The sequence below is a fragment of the Lycium ferocissimum genome, chromosome 4 (genome assembly GCF_029784015.1).
Source record: "Lycium ferocissimum isolate CSIRO_LF1 chromosome 4, AGI_CSIRO_Lferr_CH_V1, whole genome shotgun sequence".
Taxonomy (NCBI): domain Eukaryota; kingdom Viridiplantae; phylum Streptophyta; class Magnoliopsida; order Solanales; family Solanaceae; genus Lycium; species Lycium ferocissimum.
The window spans coordinates 39,794,899-39,806,578 of NC_081345.1; the positions used below are offsets into that span (position 1 = coordinate 39,794,899).

At 33.6% G+C, this 11,680-nt stretch overlaps 1 protein-coding gene across 2 annotated transcripts; it reads left to right on the forward strand.

The window, feature by feature from the left end:
• Positions 1 to 5,183: 5,183 nt before the first annotated feature.
• Positions 5,184 to 8,075, forward strand: LOC132052864 (probable protein phosphatase 2C 24). 2 transcript variants are annotated; one of them, XM_059444568.1, is made up of 5 exons: positions 5,184 to 5,590; positions 5,801 to 5,959; positions 6,599 to 6,913; positions 7,007 to 7,112; positions 7,735 to 8,075. In XM_059444568.1, exons 1-5 carry the CDS (start codon positions 5,483 to 5,485, stop codon positions 8,067 to 8,069), a joined length of 1,023 nt encoding a protein of 340 aa, XP_059300551.1. In that variant the 5' UTR covers positions 5,184 to 5,482; the 3' UTR covers positions 8,070 to 8,075. The 2 variants fall into 2 exon arrangements, with proteins under 2 accessions (XP_059300551.1, XP_059300550.1); XM_059444567.1 differs by having other exon boundaries at positions 5,186 to 5,959.
• The last annotated feature ends 3,605 nt before the right edge of the window (positions 8,076 to 11,680 follow it).

The following is an 11,680-nucleotide window of genomic DNA, read 5'->3' on the forward strand; positions in this document are numbered from 1 at the left end:
GGTCAATTTGTACAACATATTCAACTCAATTTAAATAAGCTGACTTGGGTGGTCAAAATGGAAGAGCCCATGACCCACCTAAACTTAAACTGGTTAAACGATTATATTGATGAGTAATTTTGCCACCCTAATTCGAGTAGGCTATAGCTAACCTATTGCAACAAAGTCGAGATTACTCACGCTGGCCTGTTTATGTGGTCGTATTTGTCTCGAAAGAGATATTTTTTTCGTTTCACTAGATGTGAACCTATTTAATTGAGTACATAATTATATTTATACACACTAATATTTTAGTGGTTTTCAACAATAAATAATCGTTCTAAACCAATTCTAAAACTAGCTAGTTACAAACGGTCAAAGCTTTCAGTTTTGGTTTAAAGTCTTTAACATGGTTAATTATGAATAACGAAATGGAGAGGCAGAGAAAAGCTTTAGGTCATATTAAAAACATTTCACAGCGAACTTAGATATCTGCCGTTGCTATTTGCCTAACGCAAAGTAATATTTCCATACTCCAGTTCTCAGCCATTCTTTTTCCATTTGTCATGCCAGGCTTGTATACGGTAAAATTTGGATTAATGCTAGACTGGTGAGACCGGGGATCGAGGGAAGGGAGAAACAAGCACGAGCGCTCAGACCAGGGATATTGCATCAGAAGTGGTTGATCAGAAGAAATTGGAAGAAAACCGTAAGGTCCGATTTATCCGGGGCAAACTCCTCATCACAGCCAGTCCGATTTCTTCATGGCCAAGTTGATCGTGGCCGTTAATCCGATTTCTCCATGACCGAGTTGATCGTGGCCGTTAGTCCGGTTTCTCCATGGCCGAGTTGATCGTGGCCGTTAGTCCGGTTGATCAGTTATTCAATTGCCACGTGTCGAGACCGTTCTACCACGTGTCTGCGCCAATCGTACGGGTGTCAGACCGTACGACCCAACCTTATGCTTTTAGGGCTTTCTTTATTTTAAAAGGGCTTTATGTTGTAAGAGAGGTCCATGGGCAAAACTATAAATAGGGGGCACTTCTCTACTTTTAAGGGTTAGCTTTTTTCAGGTCTAGAACATTATAATAGAAATTATATTGAAGCTCTCTCTCTCTCTAATTTTGGTTCGGATTTGTAGTGTTTTTTGGCTTGATTCATCTATCCAATATGATATAGTACCACAATATACATATATATTTAGCTTGAATCCATAATATTAACATATTCATCCACGTTATTAACACATATATTTATATATATATAAGTTGTTATACACGAATCCACATATATATTCCCCCAAAAATTAAAATAGATTAAAGTTTGTCCACATATCCTATACCTTACTTACGAATTCAACTTATTACTTAATTTCGGGGTAAACAAGGCTGCCAAGTGCCAACAACCCTAATTAATTCCTTCTAATACATCCTAGCACGCGTCATCACCTTTTATCCACTCTTTTCACTACGCAAATCCAATTTACATTTCGTTAGGTGACAAAATCTACATTATGAGTTGGGTACAATGCAGTTGCACCAACAATAGAATTTGACTCAACCAAATTAGGCTTCTTGAATTGTGGGTTGCTATAACTAAACGAGAGGGTCATCACAGTTGATGTATTATTCACTAAGATCAGACGATTCTTTACATATTTTAAAATTTTGTATTCAATCAAATTATAAATACAAAATAAAACGAACATTAATCAAGTTGTTAGCCAGTTGTTTTGGTGGAAATTACTAAGAATAGTTGAGACAAAAAGGAAGAGATACTGAATTGACAATGGATAATTGGGATGAGCAACGTGGCAATATGTCAGGTGGAGTGTCATTGTCAATGAGTAGGGCAGAGTGGAATTGCTCGCCAGCAGGAATAAGGATACGTGGAAGCTTTTGCATGTTTTCAGCAAAGAAAATTTCGGGTTTGTTGCACTAAACTCCGTAGAGAATACTACTTCCTGCGTTCGATATTTTTATATGACGCTCCCTATTGTTTAATTGTTATAAAATAATGGCGTTTTTTATATAATAATAATAATAATAATTAAATTTGTATATTTTATTCTTTATATAATAATTTATCGACACATCAATTTTTTATAATTTATTTTAGAATATAAATTTTACAAGTCTATATTTCATTCTTAAAACTCCATGCTCAGTTAAATATCAGTCACATAAATTGATTAGCTTTCACAATCTGATTATTAAGAAAAAATACTTTTGTCAAGAGTATCTTTGAAAAGTAGTGTTTTTATTCAATTTTAATTTATTTTGTTAATATTAGAACATCAATTCATATTGGTCAAGATTTTATAAATACTTCGAAAACAGCAGTCCTATCTTGGTAGGAGTAAGGTCTGCGTACACTCTGCCCTCCCCAGACCCAATGTTGTGGAATTTCACTGGGTTGTTGTTGTTGTTGTTCATGAGCAAAGCTACTATTTCAACTTTTACGAAAAAATATCGGCCGCTAATCAAAATTACATTTTTTTCTTCAAAAAAACTTGACCAAACATGCTTTAGGGATATTCCTTATAAGTTCGACATGGCTTGTTCTAAAATTACAGAATTCAAATAATATTTTAAATATATTATAAACATCTTGGATAAGTAAGACTATAAAATTCAAAAAATAAAATATTATTTAAACTTTATATCCAATCAAATCGAAAGACATAAAATGTGACGTGCTATAAAAACGAAATATTAACATCTAAAATTTAAATAGTGGAGTAATAGCATATTGTTAATAACAAACCTCCAAAAAATTGTTACTACATTTGTTTTTTTTTTTCAAAAAATTAAGAAAAAATGGGGGATATTTATAAGGTGAAAAATTGACCCTCACTGACGAGATAAAAATTTGAACGACCAACTGAGCTACTAAGATTTATAACAGCATTTGTTTCAATTTAAATTTCGTGTGAGAATCACATAGCAAAACGGAACGGAGGAGTGAAGAGACTTCAAATTTGGCGAGCGCGAAGGTCAATGAAGCTTTGGAGACAGCTCGTCCCATCCGTCAACGTCCATGTTTACCTCTGTCAGTGGGACCTTAATAAAGACTTCTATTACTTCACCTCAATCTCCTAGTCTACCACGTGTCCCATCTTTCCAGCCTTTTCATGCCCTTTTAAAATTTTAACACTAGACTAGATACTCTTCCAATTTTAATTTTTTCATCTTATATTTAATGAACATGTTAGAATTAAGACCACATTGTACAAAGAATGCATCTGTCTATTGTATATTTAGCTTGTGTGATAAAAAAGTTTACGTCTTTTTGATTTTATTTTATGTTTTCAGTATTATTATACAAATATAATTTAGTTTGATTTAATTAATGTTGGTTGATGAATGGTTAGGTCTTAACAAACTGAGGCGGACAACAAATGTGTTTTGTTTGAAAATTCAGTAACGTGTCACGGAGAAAGTTTTTGTTTTGCCACATTTCGTGTTAGCTTTTCCTTGGACTATGAGCCAAGGGTGCTTGCTTTAGTGTATACGTGTTAGATTAGAAAGGACGAGTGTAATAGCAAGGGAAAACATGCGGCACAAATTCCTTGGTTTAGGCGGGTATGCACTTAAAACTCATGATTCAATTGTTTAACCCTTTTTTTTTTTTTTAATTGCTCATTCTAATGATGTTTCTTTCACTACCCAATGCACTACTCTACGTACAAGCAGCCAAATCAGCGTAAAACAACAATAATAGAGTACTCATATGGTTTTTTAATTTAGTTGAGCTTTTTTTTTAGTTAGTGTCCAAAATAAATAACCTCTTTCCTAATTCTGTAAACAAATTTATTTTATGAATGATTTACGACACAAATTTTCAAAGCTTATTTTGAACCACAAGTTTTAAAAGTCTTTTTTTTTTTTTTAAATATCGTGTCCAGTCAAATGAGTTCATATAAATTGAAATGAAGGGAGTATTATATATACACAAGAGGCCTTTGATTGAACTCGAAAGTTAGTAAAGAAAGACAATTTCTTAACACATACATTAAAGTAGTTATAGTACCAACTTACTTTTTTTATTAGGAAAAATATCTTTATTTTAGATATAAATAACAAAGGAAAATAACATTAAAGATGTTTTAAGATTTTTATGATTAAAAAGACGTGTTACATTAAACGTTTGAAGTTAAACAAAGAATTAAGTATAAAGCCTTTTTATTCCCTTTTAAAATTTTAACACTAGACTAGATACTCTTCCAATTTTAATATTTTCATCTTATATTTAATGAACATGTCAGAATTAAGACCACATTGTACAAAGAATGCATCTAGCTATTGTATATTTAACTTGTGTGATAAAAATGTTTACGTCTTTTTTATTTTATTTTATTTTATGTTTTCAGTATTATTATACAAATATAATTTAGTTTGATTTAATTAATGTTGGTTGATGAAAGGTTAGGTCTTAACAAACTGAGGCGGACCACAAATGTGTTTTGTTTGAAAATTCAGTAACGTATCACGGAGAAAGTTTTTGTTTTGCCACATTTCGTGTTAGCTTTTCCTTGGACTATGACCCAAGGGTGCTTGCTTTAGTGTATACGTGTTAGATTAGAAAGGACGAGTGTAATAGTAAGGGGAAACATGCGGCACAAATTCCTTGGTTTAGGCGGGTATGCACTTAAAACTCATGATTCAATTGTTTAACCCTTCTTTTTTTTTAATTGCTCATTCTAATGATGTTTCTTTCACTACCCAATGTACTACTCTACATACAAGCAGCCAAATCAGCGTAAAACAACAATAATAGAGTACTTATATGGTATTATATATGCACAAGAGGCCTTTGATTGAACTCGAAAGTTAGTAAAGAAACACAATTTCTTAACACATAGTAAAGAAAGACAATTTCTTAACACATACATTAAAGTTATAGTACCAACTTACTTTTCTTATTAGGAAAAATATATTTATTTTAGATATAAATAACAAAGGAAAATAACATTAAAGATGTTTTAAGATTTTTATGATTAAAAAGACGTGTTACATTAAACGTTTGAAGTTAAACAAAGAATTAAGTATAAATATCTGCATCTTTTTTAATGGATTATAAAAAGAAAGATGGACCGCCAAATATTCTTCTCTCACATTTCGAGTGATAAAAATGTCATTTATACATATTTTAATATGTAAAAATAACTGCACAGAAATACAGTACTAAATATCATGTGACACGTTTCAGATCATGAAGTCTGAAAATCCGTCTTTCTATTTTAAATTCGTATTCTATAAAAAACTGACACACACCCAAAGTGATTTCCTTTATATTGGGTCCTCCTGTTTCTGCCATTGATTTCCATTTACATTCTCTCCTCTCTCATTTCATCTCTTTTGTTTCCTACCCTCAATTTTTCCAAGCAATTGTTCTATAAACTGGGTATTAAAGGCCTATCAAAGTCGCCGTACATATATATATAACTTCTCAAAGTGAACAATAAAAGGGGTATAAAGTGTCTTGTTGTTTATAGAAGTGAATGGCAGAGGTTTGCCGTGGTGTTGTACCTGAAACTGATTCATCGCCGTCGCCGCCGTGTGAGAGTCATTCACGGGTGGCGAGAAGGCGGAGAATGGAGCTTCGTAAGGTAAAGTTCGTAACTCCACCTGAAACAGAGAACGGAATAAAACGTCCAAAATTAAGGATTTATTCAAGATTTTGTGATAACGCTGTGGAAAATTCTTGTAGTGATGAGGAAAACCAACTGAGATTATTAGTGACTAATAAAGGGTCACCGCCAACTATTATTGTGGCTCCAATTTTGAGTCCTTTGAATTGTACTTCTCTTCTTGTTCAGTCAGTGGCATGTCCAAAGTTCGGTTTTGCGTCTGTTTGTGGACGGAGAAGAGATATGGAAGATGCCGTGGCGATTCATCCTTCTTTTCTCCAAATGGAACAAGAGAATAGTGGAGATTTGCATTATTTTGGCGTCTATGATGGTCATGGTTGCTCTCATGTACGTAAATATATACCCAAAATTATCAACTCTCTCTTTGCATTTATGAAGTTTCCGGTTGCTTACAAATTTGCCCATGTGCTATGTTTATGATATGAATTTAACTCGTGTCTATTGCGATTGGGCGGATCCAAGATTTACATTTGATAGTTAAACGTTTATATTTTCATCACTGAACCCCTTGCACCTTTAAAGGTGCAATTATGGGTTCAGAAATTAAAATTAGTCGATATTTTAATGATTTTTTTTCTTCAAAATATTGTGTTTAGTTCAACTCGTTGAATTTATGTTGCTGCTAAAGAATTTTTACCTGCAAAGGCAGATTCAGGATTGAAATTTTATGGATCCAGCGTTGAATGTATTAAAATTTTTAATTTATATTTTAGACATATAAATTTATTCTTAGTAAGATTTTATATATAAATTTATTCTCAGATAATTCAAATACTATAATACTACATGGGTCCCGGTTTGCAGTATATGTAATACGTGTTTGTAGCAAGAAGAATTTTTTCATGTAACACATGTTCGTAGCAAGAGAATTTTAACATGTAACGTATGTAGCAAATTAGCTGTCTTATTAATTAATCTCATAAATTATGGGCAAATATTTATGTAGATGTGTGTGGATTTTTGTAGGTGGCGACGAAGTGTAAAGAGAGGTTACACGAGTTGGTCAAGGAAGAGTTGGAGAATAACGAAGGAAATGATGAATGGGAGCTTGCAATGGACCGAAGCTTCCATCGTATGGAGAAAGAAGTGATTGCATGGAATAAGACGGTTACTCGAGCTACATGCCGATGCGAAATGCAAACACCGGAATGTGACGCTGTTGGTTCAACTGCGGTAGTCGCAGTTGTAACGCCCGACAAGATTATTGTCGCGAATTGTGGTGATTCCAGAGCTATTCTTTGCCGAAATGGCAAAGCTATCCCTCTTTCTAACGATCAAAAAGTAAATCTCTTGTCCAACTCTTGGGGTGATAAAGCTGATGCTTTGATCTTTTTCTATGAACTAATTAATTTATGGTTATATGTTATGTTTCAGCCCGATCGTCCAGATGAGCTAAACCGGATCCAAGAAGCTGGTGGTAGAGTAATTTATTGGGATGGCCCTCGCGTTTCAGGGGTTTTGGCCATGTCTAGAGCCATTGGTAAGTAAAACTTGAAACTCTTCTGAAACAGATTCAGAATTTTAAGTTATCTACGAATTTTATGAGGAGAAGAAAAATGCAGAATGTCACGCATAAAATTCATATCTCCAAAACTTGAGCCATCGTCACGAAGAGACTAAAAACTTCTTCTGTGTGATAATTCACTGGTTTTTATATATAAAAAAAAAAAAAAAGGATTATTTTTGCCTCGTTTATACAAGCATAATTTTTAATTTCTCGACAAGGAGGTTCAATTGATACAGATCTGTTCCAATATATAGCTATTTCTTTCCTCATAATTTGTGTAATACACTTTTCTTTTTAGTCGATCCAAAAATAATATCACCTTTTTATAATCGGAAACAAGTTAATTTAAAGTTTCCTTTTTCAATCTTAATAGATGATTTATAGTCATACAAACATTTAAGATTTATTCTAGACCCCAATCTTCTTTAAAAGAAATTCTAAAACTTTGTAACTAGTTAAACAGTGCCACACAAATTGAAAAGGAGGAAGCATATAATAGAGTGTATATTATACAGATCTGTCGATGTTTTACTTTGATCACTGAATTGGACGTTGGAATGCTTATGGTGTTGTGTGAATTGTGGATAATGTGCAGGTGATAATTATTTGAAGCCATATGTAATATGTGAGCCAGAGGTGACGATAACGGATCGAACGGCAGAAGATGACTGTTTGATTCTGGCAAGTGACGGATTGTGGGACGTAGTCTCAAACGACACTGCATGTGGCGTTGCCGGGATGTGCCTGAAAGGGAAGGCACCGCCAGTATCGAGCGCGCCAGCATCTATGCCGGAAAATGGACCCGTCGGCGTGGTGAATTCCGACCAGGGTTGCTCTGATGCTTCAATGCTTTTGACTAAACTAGCCCTCGCGAGGCGGAGTTCCGACAATGTCAGCGTTGTCGTGGTTGATCTGAGGAACAACACGTAATAGCATCGAAGTTTCTTTTTTCTTTTACGTTGTGTTGTTTTTTTTTTTTAATTTTGGGTCGCGTACACTCTATCCTTCTCCAACCTCCCTTATATCCAATTAAGGTGGGGTTGGGGTTGGGGGGGGGGTTAGGATGGGGTCAAGGAGGTGTCCGGTTTTAGATTAGTTCTTAGGTGGTTTTAATTGGAAGAAAATGAAGGGGATTGGGGAAAAAAGGATTCCCCAAAGAGAGTTTTAGCTTTCGTTGGCCTTGTTCTGCACTGCTTTAATGTGAAAAGTAGATGCAGCAATTAGCCAAGGGATGTAGTATGTACAAATTAAGACTATGTCAAAAGGAAAAAAAGTTTCACTTGTATGTCTAATGATATCATTTAGGTGACTCTTTTTGTTTTTGGAGATTTAAATGGCATGAATTTTGATTAATATTTTAATTTTTTTTAATCAAATTAAATATAGATAAAGTTTTAGGTTTTAAATATATAAATTTTAATTTTAAAATACTAAGTTAATTTAATTCAATTTAACTTTAAAGTTTCCTCCCTCTTATTTGAAGTCTGTGTGTTGGAAAATATTGTTTCCTCGAGCTTAGATTCTGCTGATAAAGTTGGTTGCTACTTGCTAATTATTCTTGGATTAATTTAAAATTAGTAAAACTTACACAAATAATTATTTTTTAACAGTTTCTAATAAGTTATAGCTATAAGTTAAAGATTTACAATTTGTAGCTGTTTTTTGCTGTATTTCAGTTGTATCTCGCGTTTTTGAAATACGGTGAAATACAGCGTGACTGTTGAATTAAAAAAAGGCTATATTTATGGCAATAAAAATCTTTTTCAAATTATATGGTAATTTGAATTAATGGTTCCATGATTAACGCAAACTTCGTGAAGTTCCATTACAGCTAACATCTCTCTATCAAAAATCAGTCCATTCAAAAGTTTTTTGTTGGTTTTGTTGTATTCGATTGTATTTCGCATTTTTGAAATACACGAATATATAAAATTTGGCAGAGTAAAAATAGGCTGTATTTATGACACATATTTTCTTCTTTCATTTTAAATGGTAAGTCAAATTAAATCAACCATGTATCACGCATAACGGTTGAAGTTTCATAACAACCCACATTTCTCTCTCCAAATTACTCCATTCCAAACTTTTAGAAATATTTTCAAATACAAAAAAATATACATTGGAATACAATGAAATATGGTTGATTGTTTAAGAAATATAAAATTGTAGTATGCGTATATATAATGGAATACAATGAAATGTATCAGAAACTGTTTCGTAAATTAAAAATACATTGAAATATAACGAAATATACTAAAACAGTACATTGAAATATACAAAAATATACTAAAACACCACAACTACAAACCCTATTGAACCACCACAACAACTGGAAAAACCCTTCTCCTTCCTCCGCCGCCTTTCTTTCGATCCACCATCCTACTCCACTCCAAAAATCCTACTGAACCACCACAACAAACTGGAAAAAAACCTCCTCATTGAGGAATCAAGTCTTTGAGGCAAAGTTTGCAAGACTTTCCTACCAGTCATACCAAGAAGAAAAGGTTGATTTGAAGCAGTAAGATACTTTCCATAACAACTTTTTAAACGTATAACATTGTCTGTTTTTTCCACAAATTCAACAAACCATTTTGCATTTTTTGAAGCACCGTTACGATCTTGTGTTACTGATTCTTCATCTTCATCAGCTGTTAAATACTTGTCATGATGACTTTGTAAACGTATTACTTTTGCTTTGTGGAATAACTCCATTGCTGATCTTTTTGTTAATGGACTCTGTTCAAACAAAGAAAAAATAAAAAGATGATGAAATGATAACTGCTCCCTCTTTTTCAGATCTGATTGTATTCTCAGATTTGGCGTCGTTCCACCACCATCGCTGCCACCTCATCATCATCAACAACAGGAGCAACGGCAGCGGCATCGACGGCTTTAGCAGCCGCCGGAGTAAAGTCATGGTTGTTATTCGACTAGGAAGCAGCAACAACTTGTGCAACAACGATGTTGCTATAGTTTCTACGAGCTTTAACGCTCAGTTGCCTCACGAAGTTTGGCTGAAGGAGAAGAGAGGCCGGAGATAGAGAAAGGGAGGGAGAGAGGCGGCAATGAGGGGAAGGGGAGAGAGGAGAGAGAATTTTTTTTAGGGTTTAGAGAAGATGATAAATCTTAAATGTGTAATGAGAGAATAGAGAGGTACATTTATTTCAAAAATTACTGGACTAATTATGAAATGTAATTTTGAAAAAATAAAGCTATAAAAATTAAATAAAAAATAAGGTAGTTATTATTCATAAATAAATTTTAGAGGTAGTTATGACAAATAAATTTTTAACTATAACTCAAATGGGGTGGTCTAACAAGTCACGGATACGGAATGATTAATCCTTGAACATCACAGTTGATGATTATGATTTTATAGTTAGTCAATTTTATAGATAGCCTTTATATAGATAACATCGAAATAAAGCTACAAATATTGTTGCCCCAAAAGAACAACTTTCTTGTACAAGTCTCTCTCACTAACAGTAGTCTCCACCACTTGGCAGGAGTTTGCAAGTTCTTTATGATACACTATCAAATATTCTCCTTATAGGCCCCAGGATAGTGCGTTTGCGATGTTATTTTTGGGCTACACGTCCTCACTCATGCTTTACACGTAGCTTTGATTATTACAGCTTTTACAAGCCTTACACAACTCTTTTTTCTGTTGGCTCTTTTCTTTTTAATAATAATCTTTTGACCAAATACAACATATCTTTGAGCAAGTCAAGACAGTTGGATGCGTGTAAACTCTAATCATGTAGCAACAATCATTTAGTACCTTGTGATATTTAGTTTCCTAGTTGCCATAAGAGACCAGTTTTTGAATGTACTAGTAATTGCTATGTAGACACGATGATCATACCAGCCCATTTGCTTACATTGTAGAGAAAAAGGGTCCTCATCCACACTAACACTAACTAGAATTTTTTTACAAAAAATCGCTTTTTAACTTTTACTTTATTGCATCAAAATCACTATTAGGGATCCTTTGATTGTTGGTTAGAGTTATGCGATAATGCTGAAATCTGTTATGCGAGATTTAATAATTCATGTACTAATTATTTCATCTTCTACCTACATAAAATTCTCTACAGAAATTGACACATAGCTTATACATGTTTTCCTTATGTGAGATTATAAACTGATAACCAAACATCAGTATTTGATGTGCTAAATTTTATACATAGAACCTAAATACCTATGTATAACCAAACGACCCTTTAGTGTTCAATGGACATGTTCATACTTCTGTTCCAAATTCAGACGGATTTTCAGAGCGAAACTATCATCGCAAATATTGATCAAAGATCGTTCTTTTTTTTTTTTTTTTTTTTTGGGTGTAGTTAGGTCCATACATAGAGTCTAGAGGTGGAACGGACGGTAAAAAGAGGGAATGTCTTTTAGTGGAACTGAAATCCAATTTTTAACTGGCGTAGGTTGAGTAAGCTGCAACCGCCCATCCCGTATCTCCATATTCTTCATTTTAAAAAATTTCAGCATATACACCGAAAGTTCCACTAACCAGTCCAGAGACCAAC

Bases quoted from the DNA above. Each gene is read 5' to 3' on its own strand.
- LOC132052864 (XM_059444567.1), top strand. From the start codon at position 5,483: ATGGCAGAGGTTTGCCGTGGTGTTGTACCTGAAACTGATTCATCGCCG. The intron at 6,914-7,006 runs GTAAATCTCTTG...GTTATGTTTCAG, and splicing joins CTCTTTCTAACGATCAAAAA to CCCGATCGTCCAGATGAGCT. The intron at 7,113-7,734 runs GTAAGTAAAACT...GATAATGTGCAG, and splicing joins GGCCATGTCTAGAGCCATTG to GTGATAATTATTTGAAGCCA.